General features: G+C 46.4%; 1 protein-coding gene across 1 annotated transcript; it reads left to right on the top strand.

The window, feature by feature from the left end:
- Nucleotides 1–4570: 4570 nt before the first annotated feature.
- On the top strand, nt 4571–6841 carry LOC129635800 (protein mono-ADP-ribosyltransferase PARP6-like). Its single transcript, XM_055558982.1, is given in 3 exon segments — nt 4571–5587; nt 5589–6247; nt 6250–6841. Coding segments are annotated over 3 exon segments (1815 nt in total). The 5' UTR covers nt 4571–4766; the 3' UTR covers nt 6585–6841.
- The last annotated feature ends 9975 nt before the right edge of the window (nt 6842–16816 follow it).

Raw genomic sequence — 16816 nt, 5'->3', positions numbered from 1 at the left:
GCCACGACAGACGAGTGATGTAGGTACTTGTATAAGTGCATTGTTGTGCTGCAGTGGAAACAAACCTAAGAAAGAACAATACAGCAAAAGAAAGCCTGGAGTCAGAAGACCAAAATTCAAATGCCATTTCTCCAGGGACCAGTTAAGTTGCTAGCTTCTCTGGAAGTCAGTTACCTCGTCTAGGAAACAAGGATGATGCAACCTCCTGCCTCTCACGGATGTCACGGAAATGAAATCAGAAAGGGGGTGCGCACACCTTGAGGACAACTTGGGGGCAGGAAGCTCACTGCAGGGAGGTGAAACCTGGGCAGAGAGCTGCTGCAGAGCACCGAGCCTCTCACCCACTCCATATCACTGCTCAGGGTATTTCCAAATCCTGGTTTGCAGCTGAGCCTGGATAACTGCTGTCCTGCCCGGTTCCAGCGTGTGCCGGCCACAGTCAGGACCCCAAGCACACACAAGGGGCCTCTCGTTCTACAAGGGCCGACTTCCAACTGGCTGTCCAAATGACAGAGGGCAGCTCTCCCCATCTAGGGCCATCCCAGAGCACAGAGGAAACCCAAGGCCTCTTACTGCCAGGCCTGGGAGGACCAGGCAAATAACCTGGGATTACTCCCCCTGACCAACACGGGGAGGACGCCCCTCCAGACATGAGAGGATTTCATTTCTGGAAATGAAATTTCCCCTTCTCATGGTGGGTAGGGTTCTTCCTGAATCCTCCCAAACTTCAGCACCCTGAGTGCTCACACAACTTTGCCATATTTACACAACACTTGTGCTATTTAGTTACTTAATAATTTTCTTTGAATTAATTTTAAATGTAATCCTTAAAAAAAAAAAAACTTGTCCTTATCCTAAGTGAAATGCGACCCCATGGAGTGCAGCCTACCAGGCTCCTCCGTCCATTGGATTTTCCAGGCAAGAGTACTGGAGTGGGTTGCCATTGCCTTCTCCAGAATAACATCATAGGCTTAATATATTTGTTGTATTTTTTCTATTACACATTCAGACAAATACATAATAACTATGTAATGAGTAAATTAAAACATGTCTGTCCCTCAGTTCAGTTCAGTCGTGTTCGACTCTTTGCGACCCCATGGACTGCAGCACGCCAGGCCTCCCTGTCCATCAACAACTCCCGGAGTTTACTCAAACTCATCTCCATTGGGTCTGTGATGCCATACAACCATCTCATCCTTTGTCATCCCCTTCTCCTCCTGCCTTCAATCTTTCCCAGCATCAGGGTCTTTTCAAATGAGTCAGTTCCTCGCATCAGGTGACCAAAGTATTGGAGTTTCAGCTTCAGCATCAGTCCTTCCAATGAATATTCAGGACTGATTTCCTTAAAGACTGACTGTCCCTACGCTACCTAAAAAGTCTCAGCGGTTCAATCTGGGAAAACCGCTTGAAAGAACCCGGTTTGCCTTTGGGTAAGGGCGAGAGGGCGTGGCAGGGCCCTGACACCCAGCGCGGGAGCGCCTCCGTCCCCACCCCCATCCCGACACAGCGCTGGACCGGACTTCGCAGAGAAATTCGCTGAAGGAACGTCTCCATCTAGTGGCAGAGACCTCTCATTACAGCCGGAAGGCAGCTCTGGCTAAAAGGCGCCAGGGGGTTCCTTTCGGGGGGACGAAAAAGTTTAGGAATGGGAGTGCGGATGGCTGCTTACCTCACTGAATATACTAAAACCCTCTGGATTGTACACTTTAGGGGGATGAATTGCCTGGTAAAAATTACATCTCAATTTTCAAAAAAAGAACGATTATGGGAGGATTCAATATAAACAGAGAAAACACCGCCTGTGCCTTCTTCTGGTGAAATTACATTATCTGAAGCGTGGCAGCGAGGGCGTCTTTTTCTTCGTTCTGTCTCGAGAGGTGACGTTTACATCCAGGGGCCACAAGTCTTACCAGAAATGGATTCTTTCGTTCGTTTGTAAACCACGGCTATAGCTCCTGCTAAACACAATTTTCCCATGATTCCTTTAGCTGATATTCTAAAAAGTTGTCTCTTTTTAAGGCCGTTTCACCCTAAAAAGTGCTTTCAAGCGGCAATTACACAGATCTGAAATGTGCAGCCTGTGCCTTCACGGTCACTTCACAGAGGAGCTGGTGGGTGTGGTTAAATTATGATGTTTTATTCTAAGGGGAGGCTGAGAAACATCTGCTCCTTGATGGAAACCATGTGTTGCTGCAAGACACTACGTCAGGCAGTTTAACACGATGTATCCCTTACAATTACAAGTGCTAAACAGAACCCATTACAGAATTCCCACTCATGTTCTCGTCACACACCAACTCAAGAATCTTCCCCTGTAACTCGTAGGGGATTGATCAGTGCAATTATTTTGTAAAGGTCTTTGTCAGTGGATTCAAAATAACCAGAAACAGTAATTATTATTATTTAGGATTCAAGTGTTGATTTTCCAGCTGAGATGCAGCCTCAGCCTCACGCGGCTACAGGTGTGGATGAAGCAGATAGCAAACCCTTCTGTGTGCAGCACGTTTTCTGGGAGGGCCTCTCACCCTGCCAGGCACATGCTCCCACTGCAGTGCGTAGGAAGGTGGTCCCAAGACCTCCAGACAAGCCAGCGTGAGCTCAGTTCCGCCCCGGCCACAGCTCACGTCCTCATGCCCTAAGCAGGTCTCCCTCACTGGGAGGCTTGAGAGAAGGTGCTTCCCCAGCCCACCTGCTCAGAGGGCTTTGTCCCCAGCCCACCCCACCCCCCCTCAGAGGGCTTTGTCCCCAGCCCCCACCCCCAGAGGGCTTTGCTTGCCCCACTGCTGCTGGAGCAAGGCAGCCCCTCCAACCTCAGTGCCTCAGCCAGAGCTGTCGGGACAGGGGAAGAAGCCGGGGCAGCGTCTGGCAACAGCTCTGACAGCCCCAACTCCACTTCCCCACCCCAGTCCTGCTTCCCCTCCTCTCCTCTCACATCTCATACCCTGAGGCCCGTGTGCACAGTCTATAATGTGCAGGATGAATTATTTAGCCCCAAATGTCGTTAGTTCTCAAGTTGAGAGATCCTGAGCTAGACTGGCCACGGAAAAAGAGAGGAGACAGTGAGCAAAACTGGTAACGAAAGAGGGGCTTTCACAAGAAACCATGCCTGAAATAAACGTTAAGATGAAATGGACAAATCCCTAGAAAGATACAAATGACCACAACTGACTCAAGAAGAAACAGAAAACTGGAACGAACCTACAACAAGTAAAGAAATTCAATTGGTGATTTTAAGTCTTTCAACAAAGAAAAATTCAGTCCTATGTGGTTTCAATGGTGAATCCCATCATACATTAATATTTTAGAGAAAAGCCATGAAATTAAAAGATGCTTGCTCCTCAGAAGAAAAGCTATAACAAACCTAGACATAGGTTATTAAAAAACAAAGACATCACTTTGCTGACAAAGGTCATTAGAGTCAAAGCTATGGTCTTTCCAGTAGTCATGTATGGATCTGAGAGTCGGACCACAAAGAAGGCTGAGAGTAGAAGAATTGATGCTTTCGAACTGTGATGCTGGAGAAGACTCTTTAGAACCCTTGGACTGCAAGGAGATCAAGCCAGTCCATCCTAAAGGAAATCAACTCTGAATATTCTTTGGAAGGACTGATGCTGAAGCTAAAGCTCCAATATTTTGGCCACCTGATGAGAAGAGCCGACTCACTGGAAAAGACCTGATGCTAGGAAAGATTGAGGGCAGGAGGAGAAGGGGACGACAGAGGATGAGATGGTTGGATGGCATTACTGATTCAGTGGACATGAACTTGAGGAAACTCTGGGAGAGAGTGAAGCCTGGTGTGCTGCAGTCCATGGAGTTGCAAAGAGTCAGACACGACCTAGTGACTGAACAACAACTGTTGGGGAAGTCGTATTAGGAATTTATATTTGACTGTGACTCTTCGGGCTGTTGTGTTCAGTGTGCTCTTGCGTGAGGGCCAGTGTCAGTTTAAGGACCCCACAAGCCACTTGGCCAAACAAGATGGGTGCTGAGACAGTAATAGCATGGAGTAGCTTCTATTTTATAAGAATACACTGTAGGCCGTGACGGAACGACGAGGCCTTGGGGCGCGCGACTCGCCCGCCCACCCCGGCCCCGCCCCTTGGCCTGCCGCTCCTCTCCTGGGCGGCGGCCTCGCGCGGCCGGGGTCGCCCAGAAAGCAAGCGGCAACAACCCTTGGAGAGAGACTAAGTTTTCTTGACTTCTACAGTGACAGAGAGCTTGTGAAAGTTGGTACTTCTGGCCTGCGCTGCCATCATTCTACCACCCAGCCCAAGACGCCCCAGGCTGGACATTAGTGCCTCCCTCTTTATTTCTCTGTCATCATCCAGATCAGCACCTGACTGTTTATTTTCAAATCTCACAAACCCAGCCCCCAGATCTTCATGTTCTGGTTCTCAGCTACTGTTGAAGGTCTCCAGCAGACAGTTCATTCATTCAGTAAATATGTGTTGAGGGACTGACAGTATAGACAATGAAAAGAGTCAGCGCCTCTGCCACCATAGAGCTTACATTCTGGTGGGAGATAAATACAATGAACAAACATTTTGTACATCAGAGTGTGGACAGTGACTTGTGACCACCACAACAGCAGATCCTGCCTTCCTCAGCTGATCTCCAGTCAGCTCCTGATATCGCCATCCCTCCTCCCAACCCTTGTCTCCTCTTTTGGCCTCCTAAATGCCCATCTCGTTGGCCTGGGTTCAACTGGTGGTATGGAGGGGTGCTGCCCAGCACTGACCTAGGAGTGTGTGTTACCCACTGACCCAATGGACATCAAAGGCCAGTTCTGGAATGATGATGATTCGGAGGGAGACAATGAATCAGAGGAATTTCTCTATGGAGTTCAGGGAAGCTGTGCAGCTGACCTGTATCGGCACCCACAGCTGGATGCAGACATTGAAGCTGTGAAGGAAGTCTACAGTGAGAACTCTGTATCCATCAGAGAATATGGAACTATCGATGACGTGGACGTTGACCTCCACATCACCATCAGCTTCCTGGATGAGGAAGTTTCTACAGCCTGGAAGGTCCTCCGGACAGAACCTATTGTGTTGAGGCTGCAGTTTTCTCTCTCCCAGTACCTTGATGGACTGGAACCATCAATTGAGGTTTTCCAGTCATCAAATAAGGAAGGATTTGGGCTGGGTCTTCAGTTGAAAAAAATCCTGGGTATGTTTACATCCCAACAATGGAAACATCTCAGCAACGATTTCCTAAAGACCCAGCAGGAAAAGAGGCACAGCTGGTTCAAGACAAGCGGTACCATCAAGAAGTTCCAAGCTGGCCTCAATATCTTCTCACCCATCCCCAAGTCTCCCAGTTTCCCTATCATACAGGACTCCATGCTGAAAGGCAAACTGGGTGTACCAGACCTTCGAGTTGGACGCCTCATGAACCGTTCCATCTCCTGCACCATGAAGAACCCCAAAGTGGAGGTGTTTGGCTACCCTCCCAGCCCCCAGGCAGGTCTCCTGTGTCCCCAGCACATGGGCCTCCCTCCCCCAACACGGACCTCTCCTTTGGTCAGTGGTCACTGCAAGAACATCCCCACTCTGGAATATGGATTCCTTGTCCAGATCATGAAATATGCAGAGAATCCCAACATTGAATGAGTACTGTGTTGTATGTGATGAGCAGCATGTCTTCCAGAATGGGTCCATGCTCAAGCCAGCCGTCTGTACTCGTGAACTGTGCGTTTTCTCCTTCTACACATTGGGAGTCATGTCCGGAGCTGCAGAGGAGGTGGCCACTGGAGCAGAGGTGGTGGATCTGCTGGTGGCCATGTGTAGGGCAGCTTTGGAGTCCCCTAGAAAGAGCATCATCTTTGAGCCTTATCCCTCTGTGGTGGACCCCACTGATCCCAAGACTCTGGCCTTTAACCCTAAGAAGAAGAATTATGAACGACTGCAGAAAGCTCTGGATAGTGTGATGTCCATCCGGGAGATGACCCAGGGCTCGTATCTGGAAATCAAGAAGCAGATGGACAAGCTGGATCCCCTGGCTCATCCTCTCTTGCAGTGGATCATCTCTAGCAACAGGTCGCACATTGTCAAACTACCTCTCAGCAGGCTGAAGTTCATGCACACCTCACACCAGTTCCTCCTGCTGAGCAGCCCTCCTGCCAAGGAGGCTCAGTTCCGGACTGCCAAGAAGCTCTATGGCAGCACCTTTGCCTTCCATGGGTCCCACATTGAGAACTGGCATTCGATCCTGCGCAATGGGCTGGTCAATGCATCCTACACCAAACTGCAGGAATGGGAAAAGGACAGTATAGGATGCCCTCCAAAGATGAGCTCGTCCAGAGATACAACAGAATGAATACCATCCCCCAGACCCGATCCATTCAGTCAAGGTTCCTGCAGAGTCGGAATCTAAACTGTATAGCACTTTGTGAAGTGATTACATCCAAGGACCTCCAGAAGCATGGGAACATCTGGGTGTGCCCTGTGTCCGACCATGTCTGCACACGGTTCTTCTTTGTATATGAGGATGGTCAGGTGGGCGATGCCAACATTAATACTCAGGACCCCAAGATACAGAAGGAAATCATGCGTGTGATCGGAACTCAGGTTTACACAAACTGAGGGGGCCCTAGCCCTCGTACCACCCCTGTTCCCCCAGGATCCAACTGCCCTCATAAAAGGGCTCAGGAGCAGCAGACAAGTCTGCCCTGAGGAATCAAGGGGCCATTACTAAGGGGCAGGAAAAAGATAGACGAGGCGGCCTTCATGGTGGAGATTGACCCAGGAACCACTCCACATTTGGATGGCCCAGACTGACTCCTTACCCCGATTTTCCCAGTTGACTTCACCCTGTTTGTAAATAAAACAATAAAATGGAAGGTGCTGTGGACTGGATATGAAAAAAAAAAAAGAATACAGTGTATAATACTTACAACGTACAAAATATGCATTAATCGACCAGTCATGTTATCAGTAAAGCTTCCAATCAACATTAGGCTTTCAGCAGTTAAGTTTGGGGAGTCAATAGTTATACACAGATTTTTGACTGCACAGAGGGGTCAGCATACTGCCCTTAAAAAGTCAAGTGTACTATCATCAAATAACCTGAAATGAAATTAAGAAAATAATTCCGTGTACAATAGCATCAAAAAGAAATAAAGCACCTAGCAATGAATGTAAAAAAAAAAAAGTTCAAGATTTATTCACTGAAAACTATAAAATACCACTGAGAGAAATTATAGAAAATTTAAATGGAGAAACATCCCACGCTCACAGATTGAAAGATTCGATATTATTTATATGTCAGTTCCCTACAAATTATAGAGAAACAGAGCAATCATTATCAAAATCCCATCATGTTTTTGTAGAAATTGACAGACTGATCCTAGTAGATATGTGGACATGAAAAGGACCTAGACCAGCCAAAACAATTTTGACAGAGAACAAAGTTGGAGAAGTTACACTATTGGATCTCAAACTCACTATAAAGCTACAGAAATCAAGATCAGCTGGTGTTAACATAAGGACGGACATAAAGATCAATGGAACAGAACTTGAAATTCTAGGATGTTCATGGTCTGTATCGTAAAATTTAACACAAAATAACATTTTAAAGAGTCATTGGAGAGAGATTTCTTCCTATTAAGGACTCTCTCAACCCCATAGCTTATTCTCATGTCTGTCTTGTGCTGGATTCAGAGCAGGGACCGGCAGGAGAGGACTCCAACCCATTCTCTGCTGTGAATTACACGAACATGATTGTCTTGGGACCTGCTTTTTAGAAACTCTCTCTCCAGCAGCTGTAATGGAAATTTGGTCATGAGATGAGAAGCAATTAGGAGGTAATTTGTACATAAAATCATGTGGAATTCATGCAGGAACATTACTTCCTATCACACAACATCGTACTTTTTATTAGGAAAGTTTTCAGATATGCAAAAATACCAACGTTCCTGATATCCCTCTCATCAGGACAGAACCTACCTTGTTCAATCACACTTCCCATTCAGTAGGCCTGATTGTTTAGAAATAAATCCCAGGTATCCTATTATTTCATCTGTAAATATTTCATCACACATCTTTAAATGATAAAGGTTGCTCTTAAACTGATACTCAAATCACCAGTAATCTCCTATAGGTGGAGAAGGAAATGACAACCCACTCCAGTATTGTTGCTGGAGAATCCCATGGAAGAGGAGTCTGGTGGGCTGTAGCCCATGGGATCGCAGAAGAGTTGGATACGACTTAGCGACTGAAAAACAACAGTCTCCTACAGGAATTGAAACAGTAAAAGGAAGCCATCCTCTGTAAGCTGCACAGACTCTGCCTATAAAGTCTCGCTCTCTTTAAACAGCCTTTTTACACCCATCTGATGATGTAAAATAAAATGAGTCTCATGTTCATTTCTCCAAAAATAGTAAACTTTTCCGAGCAGCACAGTCAACAGCAGAGCATGCCGTGGCCAGGAGCCTGCTGTCCCAGGGGGACACAGCAGAGCCCACTGACACACCCCCTTCCATGGAGCACACTGAGTCCAGCTTGGACCTAGGAAAGCGGACCCTCAGTCCAGAACAAGGGCAGACTCCCTAGCTCTAAACCTGATAGAGAAGTTTCAAGTGAAAACTCTGGCTTAGAGATGTGAATCAGAGTCACTCTTATCTTTTCTCAACATCTGACTTGAAATAATAATTTAAAAAATTAAACCCAAGCCATGTGGGAAGGGATTCCCAGGTGGCTCAGTGGTAAAGAATCCACCTGTCCATGCAGGAGATGTGGGTTTGACCCCTGGGTCCAGAAGATCCCCTGGAGTAGGAAATGATAACCCACTCTGTATTCTTGCCTGGAAAATTCCGTAGACAGAGGGCTGGCGGGCTACAGTCTATGGGGTCGCCAAGAGACAGACACGACTGAGCAGCTGAGCACGCCTGCACGCGAAGGCTCGAGTATAACTGTCTCCAGGCCGCCTCTCCCCACCGTAACAGACAGTGTGCCAGAAAGATGCCGGGAGACCAGCGCTGCTGATCCTGCCGCTAGAGTCGTCCCCTTATGTAGGTGGTGATGCTACACTGCTCTGGCTTAACCAAGGGGGCACTGACTCTCCGCTCCCAAAGGCTTGGCTGCACAGACAGCATTTTACTGTGGCTGGTCCAGGAGACCCAAGGGGATGCCACAGCATCCCCCTTTACTGGGGAGTAAGACCACAGAGAGAGCAGGGAGACTCTCCTGATCACCCAGCTGCCCTGAAGAAAGTCGCTCTTGGGAAAGTCACTGTTCCCTTCCCCCTCCCTCCCCTTTCCCTCTGGTTTTCTCCCTTTTCTGTATTTCAAGGCACTGGTCTTAGAGGAGTCCTGTGCTCACTGCCCCTTCTGTTTTGGTGAGTTGGGCAGAGGGAAAGCTGGAGATGGAGAAAGCTCCTGTTAGTGGGAGAGCACTGTTGACATGTCCGGGGGCAGGGGCGGGGGGTGGGGGTGGGGGGCAGAGGAAGAGATTCCTGGGAGGAGTTGGGGGAGGGAAGGGGAGGGGAGGAGGGAAGGGGAGAGTTGGGGGAAGGAGAGTAGGGGGAGGGGGAGGGGAGAGAAGGAGGAGGGGAGTGGGGGGAGGGGAGGAGGGATCACTTCTGCCATGTGATCCAGTTAGAAACAGAGAAGAAAATCTAAGAGGTTTCCACTTTGGGTGGGACAGCAGTCTGGAGGCTTTAGGGGCCCCACACTAAGAACACTTAGATTTCTGTCTAGGACATGAATTTTCCATGACAGCACCAGGTTTGAAGGAAGCAAGGGACATCCTGAAAGTGAAAGTTGCTCAGTCATGTCCGACTCTGCAACACACAGACTCTACAGTCCACTGAATTCTCCAGGCCAGAATACTGGAGTGGGTAGCCTTTCCCTTCTCCAGGGGATCTTCCCAACCCAGGGATCGAACCCAGGTCTCTAGCATTGCAGGCATATTCTTTACCAGGGACATCCTGAAGTCTCTCAAACCAAGGAAATCCTAATGAGCTTGACCCAGGGAGGGAAGTCCAGTTAGAAAATACAAGAAGCAGAGTGGCCCTCAGGGGACTTGCCAATATCACACTTACTGATTATGTATTATGCAAATATTTCATATATCCACCATGTGGGTGGACCAGTTTCTTTTCATTGGAATGTAGCTCTTACATAATAATTACCCCAAAAAGTAAGCTGCTGCTGCTGCTAAGTCACTTCAGTCGTGCCCGACTCTGTGTGACCCCATAGACGGCAGCCCACCAGGCTCCCCTGTCCCTGGGATTCTCCAGGCAAGAACACTGGAGTGGGTTGCCATTTCCTTCTCCAATGCATGAAAGTGAAATGTGAAACGAAAGTCGCTTAGTCATGTCCGACTCTTAGCGACCCCATGGACTGCAGCCTAGCAGGCTCCTCCATCCATGGGATTTTCCAGGCAAGAGTACTGGAGTCGGGTGCCATTGCCTTCTCCGAAAGCGAGCTATGAAATGTAAAAAAAATGGTGTGAAAGGAATTGGTTAATATGGTGGTAGTTTAGTCACTAAGTCGGGTCCAGCTCTTGTGACCCCATGGACTGTAGCCCCCCCAGGCTCCTCTGTCCATGGGATTTCCCAGGCAAGAATACTGGGGTGGGTTGCCATTTCCTTCTCCAGAGGATTTTCTTGATCCAGGGATTGAACCTGCATCTCCTGCATTGCAGGCAGATTCTCTACTGACTGAACCATCAATTGGTAAACATAGGTTAAAGAAAAACAGTCTATAAAACAATGACTAATTTGGGAGTTGTAAAAAATGCAGAATTAAAATATTAGATAATTATAGTGTGTAAGTCTGAAGAAGAAGAGAGGTATAGTGTTTTTAGATCTATATGTTGTTTGGAAGGAAAGTGGAAAATTAACTTTACATTTATTAAGTAAGGAATGCAGGTTCTTTGGGTTCCTGAACCCAGTTGCAATGTGTGTGTGTGCAGGCCTCCCTACATCAACAAGCAATTCTTGGATGCCAGCAGGATATCCAGGAATCCAACTCAGTCCTGATCCTGTCTCCCTAGAGACAAAATCAGACTCTACAGCTTAAAGGGCTCAGTCCCACAAGACAGCCCTCCACTTCAGACTCCAGTCGAAAGCCCTGGTTCTGTCCTCCTTACAGACTCAAGATCCCGAGGACCCCTCCAACTCAGGATGTCAATCACAAGTCCAGTTGTCGCATGCACTTCCGACCAGCTGGCTAGAATCAGAGGTTCCCACAGCCCCCACCTCAGGTTGGATTAATTTGCTACAACAGCTCACAGCACCTGGGAAAACCTGTTTTCTTACTGGATTACCAGTTTATTTCAGAAGGATGTGGCATTGGATGGAAGAGAGACACAGGGTGACGCATGGCAGGGAAGCGGGGGTCGGGGGGGGAGGGTGGCGTGAAGCTTGCATGTGCCCTGCAGGTATTAATATAAAACTTGGAAAGGAAGTAATTAAACAATTATTTGTAAATGATATGAAAACTCCAAAGACTCTACTGATATACTACTTTATTAAAGTAAATGGATCATTGCACAAAAATCCGCTGCATTTTTATATACCACCAGCAGTCAATTAGAAAGTATCAATTTTTAAAAGTATCATGCATAAAGTATCAACAATGAAAAATAATGGACAAAAGTGTCAACAACAAAAAATAAAGTAACCAGGAATAAATGTAAAGCGAAAGAAAGAAAGACAGTGAAGTCGCTCAGTCGTGTCCGACTCTTTGTGACCCCGTGGACAATAGCCCACCAGGTTCCTCTGTCCATGGAATTCTCCAGGCAAGAATACTGGAGTGGGTTGCCATTTCCTTCTCCAGGGGATCTTCCCAACCCAGGGATCAAAGCCGGGTCTCCTGCATTGCAGGCAGACGCTTTGTCCTCTGAGCCACCAGGGAAGCCCCGGAATAAATGTAACCAATATACAAATCCTACATGCAGAAAATCATAAACTCTTACTGGAAGATTTAAAGGGGGCCTAAATAACTAGAGTGATATATTGTTTACAGATGGGGAGATTCAAATCACAAAGATGTCTCTTCTCCCCAACCTGAATTATAGATTCCATGTAGTTCTGAGCAAAACTCTTAACAGGTATAATCAATAAATTTGACATATTAATTAAAAAATTTATGAAGCAATGGCCAAGAATAGCCACAAAACTTCTTCCTAAATAAGTAAACTACTACGGGCAATTGCCCTCACAAATAATATGCCTTATTATGATGCTATAGCAATGAAGACAAGGCAAGAACCCAAAATAGAAAGTCCAAAATAAGCCCATGTATTTATAGAGACTTACTGAGTATCCGAGGTGGCACTGCAGCTCAGTGGGAACAAGATAAGCCTTTCAACAGCAGTAAGCTAGTAGTAATAACCAGGAGAGCTAGGATAACTGGTAACCCATATGGGAAAGAAGTCATATCCCTGCCTTACACCATATACAGAACATCCATTTCTTATTAAAGACTGAGCTGTGAGAGGCAAACTCTTATAAAATTAAAGAGTAAAAAAGGAAGCTATCTTTATACTCTCGGGTTAGGGGATACATTCTTAAAATTAAAGACTTCTGTTCTCAAATGACCATGAAAAATACAAGTCAAAAACTGGTGGATGATATGGGTAACATAAACAATAAAAGATCTGTTTCAGGAACTACAAGGAACTACCACTGCTCAACAAGAAAAAGACAAACAACCCAACAGAAAAATGAGCAACAAACTTGAATAGACATTTTGCAGAAAACACAAAAGGCAAATTAAAAAAAAAAAAATAGGAAAAGATACTAAGTCAAAATGGCTAGCAGACAAATACAAATTAAAATCACAACTTGATTTTAACAATTTTCATTTAGATTGGCAAAGATTAAGTAGGATAATAGCAAGTCATTGAGAATGTGGTGAGAATATAAGCTGAGACAACAATTTTGACATATCTCATAAATCTGAACACTTGCATATCCTGATTCAGCAATTCCACATTTATGTACATATCCTCAGATTTCAACTCATTATACTAAGAAACATGCAGAAATATGTTCATTGTAGCAATTTCCATATTACCAAAAAGGGAAAACAATCTAAATGTCCTTCTATAAAATAATGGATAAATAAATCCTGTCATATTCCCCCAATGAGCTATTATATAGAAGTCACAATAAACTGTACCCATATAAAATAATACAAATAAAATTTGGATACATAGTGATGAATGAAAAAACCATTTACAGATTTAAAAACATATGATGCATTTTAATAAACATCAAAAACAAGCACGACTAAACAGTATCTTTGTGCATACATTTATACAAACGCAGCAAAACGTCATACAACAGGAAAAAGACAAACATGAATTTGAGGATGGTTGATACCTCTGGTGGGGAATCAAGGGGATGAGATGGGATTGTAAGGAGCACAGACATAGCTATAACGATATTGGTCATGTTCAACATTTTCAGACCACAGATAGGTTCATTTTAGGATTACATTGTCTTTGGTATGTACATAATTTACAGTTTTTAAATGAGGGGAGGGAAGAACAAAGGGTGAGAGAAATCCAATTAAAGACAATGACAGGTCTATCCTGGAGATATAGAGGGTTTGGTTCCAGACCACTGCAGTAAAAATGAATATTGCCAAGTCTCACAAATTTTTGGCTTCCCAATGCATATAAACATTATTTCTACATTATACTGTAGTCCTTTACGGGTGTCTATTAAAAAAAAGTGTGAATACCTTAACTTAAAAATGAGTTATTGTTAAAAAATGCTAACCATCATCTGAGCCTTCAGTGAGCCGTAATCTTTTTGCTGGAGGGTCTTGCCTGGATGTTGCCGGCTGCTGACTGATGAGGGTGCTGGCTGCTGAAGGCTGGAGTTGGTGTGGCAATTTCTTAAAATAAGACAAGGATGTTTGCCACATCAATTGACTCGTCCTTTCATGAACAATTTCTCTGTAGCATGCAATGCTGTTTGATAGCATTTTACCCACAGTAGAACTTCTTTCAAAATTGGAGTCAATCCTCTCAAATCCTGCTGCTGCTTTATCAACTAAGTTTATGTAATATTCTAAGTCTTTTGTGGTCATTTCAACAATCTTCACAGCTTCCTCACCAGTGGCTTCTGTCTCAAGAAACCACTTTCTTTGCTCATCCATAAGAAGCAACTCCTCATCTGTTAAAGTTTTATCATGTGATTGCAGCAACTCAGTCACATCTTCAGGCTCCACTTCTAATTCTAGTTCTCTTGCTATTTCCACCACATCTGCGGCTACTTCCTCCACTGAAGTCTTGAACCCCTCACAGTCATCTATGAGGGTTGGAATCAACTTCTTCCAAACTCCTATCAACGTTGATATTTGGACCTCTTCCCATGAGTCACGAATGTTCTTAATGGCATCTAGAATGGTGAATCCTTTCCAGAAGGTTTTTAGTTTACTGTGCCCAGATCCATCTGAGGAATCACTATCTACAGCAGCTAGAGCCTTTCGAAATGTATTTCTTAAATAATACAACTTGAAAGTTGAAATTACTCCTTGATCCATGGGCTGCAGAATGGACGTTGTGTTAGAAGGTAAGAAAACAACATTAATCTCATTGTACATCTCCATTAGAGCTCTTGGGTGACCAGGTGAATTGTCAATAAGCAGCAATATTTTGAAAGGAATCTTTTTTTCTAAGCAGTAGTTCTCAACAGTGGGCTTAAAATATTCAGTAAACCATGTGGTAAAAAGATGTGCTGTCATCCAGGCTTTGTGGTTCCATTTATACAGCACAGGCAGAGTAGATTTTGCATAATTCTTAAGGGCTCTAGGATTTTCGGAATGGTAAATGAGCATTGGCTTCAACTTCAAGTCACCAGCTGCATTAGCCCCTAACAATAGAGTCAGCCTGTCCTTTGAAGCTTTGAAGCCAAGCATTGACTTCTCCTCTTTAGCTATGAAAGTTCTGGAGGGCATTTTCTTCCAATATAAGGCTGTTTCATCAACATTGAAAATCTGTTGTGTAGTGTAGCAACCTTCCTTAATCATCTTAGCTAGATCTGGGTAACCTGTGGCTTCTGCATCAGCACCCACTACTTCACCTTGCACTTTCACATTATGGAGACGGCTTCTTTCCTTAAACCTCATAAACCAACCTCTACTAGCTTCGAACTTTTCTTCTGCAGCTTCTGCACCTCTCTCAGCCTTCATAGAGTTGAAGAGAGTCAGGGCCTTGCTCCGGATCAGGCTTTGGCTTAAGGGCATGTTGTGGCTGGTCTGATCTTCTATCCAGACCACCAAAACCTTCTCCATATCAGCAATAAGGCTATTTCGCTTCCTTATCATTCGTGTGTTCACTGGAGTAGCACTTTTAATCTCCTGCAAGAACTTCTCCTTTGCGTTCACAACTTGGCTAACTGTTTGGCGCAAGAGGCCTAGCTTTCGGCCTATCTCAGCTTTCGACATGCCTTCCTCACTCAGCTTAATCATTTCTAGCTTTTGATTTAAAGTGAGAGATGTGCGACTCTTCCTTTCACCTGAACACTTAGAGGCCATTGTAAAGTTATTAATTGGCCTAATATCAATACTGTTGTGGCTTAGGGAACAGGGAGGCCAGAGGAACAGAGACAGGGTACACAGGTTGGTAGAGCAGTCAGAACACACACAGCCGTTTATCAGTTAAGTTCCCTGCACCCCAAGACAATTACAATTGCAACATCAAAGGCCATGAATCACAGATCATTGTAATAAATAAAATATGTTTCAAATATTGTGAGAATTTGCCAAAATGTGACATTCAGACACAAAGTGAGCAAATGCTGTTGCAAAAATTGGTGCTGTTAGACTTGCTCCATGCGGGCTTGCCACAAACTTCCAAGTGGTAAAACAAACAAACAAAAAACACGATCTGGGAAGCATAATAAAATGAAGCAAAAGTATGCAGATACTGAGTTGTCCGCCTTCCTTAATTGTGTCAGTTTGTGCTTCATGCACCTGGGGTGGGGGGTGGGGGACTCTTGCTGTTGGGACAGGTGCTTCTGTCCAAATCTCAGCAGAGAAAAAGCAGCTCTTCAGAAATCGTATCAAGAAAGACCTTGAAGGCCTCCGCAGACGACTTCGCCCACTGCTCCCGGACTGGATCAGCTCGTCTCCGCGGCGGCTCCCGCTGTCTGCGGGCAGTGCACCAGGGCTCCCAAGGCTGGGTCAAGGCGAGGCGGACAGTATGATGAAGGTCCAGCCAGAAGAGACCCCAGAACACGCACTCCAGGGCGAGGAGGGGATCTGGCGACCAAGCCCCAACCCTGCGCCGCACGGGATACGCTGGGCCAGCGGTTCACGACGCCCGCTCCGCACGCCGGGGTTCACAACGCAGCCCGGAATTCCCGGGGCAGCGGCACGCCGGGCCTCGGAGTCCAGGACGACCGGCCTCCAAGGGTGATGGGAGGGGTCGCGGGACGACGGCCGCTGCGGCGTGCCGGTACCCGCGGCGCCAGACCGGGCGAGAGCCGACTGCCGGGTCTCTGGCCCGCCGTCCTGAGACGCCAGCCAGCCCTCAGCGCGGAAAGGGCGGCGGGGTGCGCTGCATACTGGTACTTGTAGTTCTCCTGGCACAGGCCCCGAACCGGCGATAGGGGCTGCGGGGCAGACGCTCCTGTTGCATGCTGGGACTCCCGGCGCCAGATGGGGACTCGTGATCCTGAGGGGCGCACTGCATGCTGGTACTTTTAGTTCTCCTGGCACCGGCCACGCGCCGGCGCTGGGAGCTGAAGGACAGACACCCCTGTTGCATGCCGGGACTCCCGGAGCCAGACGGGGACTCGAGATCCCGCGGGGCGCGCTGGACGCCGGGACTCGTAGGCCCAGGACGTCCGGCCG

The sequence above is a fragment of the Bubalus kerabau genome, chromosome 21 (genome assembly GCF_029407905.1).
Source record: "Bubalus kerabau isolate K-KA32 ecotype Philippines breed swamp buffalo chromosome 21, PCC_UOA_SB_1v2, whole genome shotgun sequence".
NCBI lineage: Eukaryota > Metazoa > Chordata > Mammalia > Artiodactyla > Bovidae > Bubalus > Bubalus kerabau.
The sequence above is the reverse complement of the archived record's forward strand: the minus strand, read 5'-3'. Positions and strand labels throughout refer to the sequence as shown.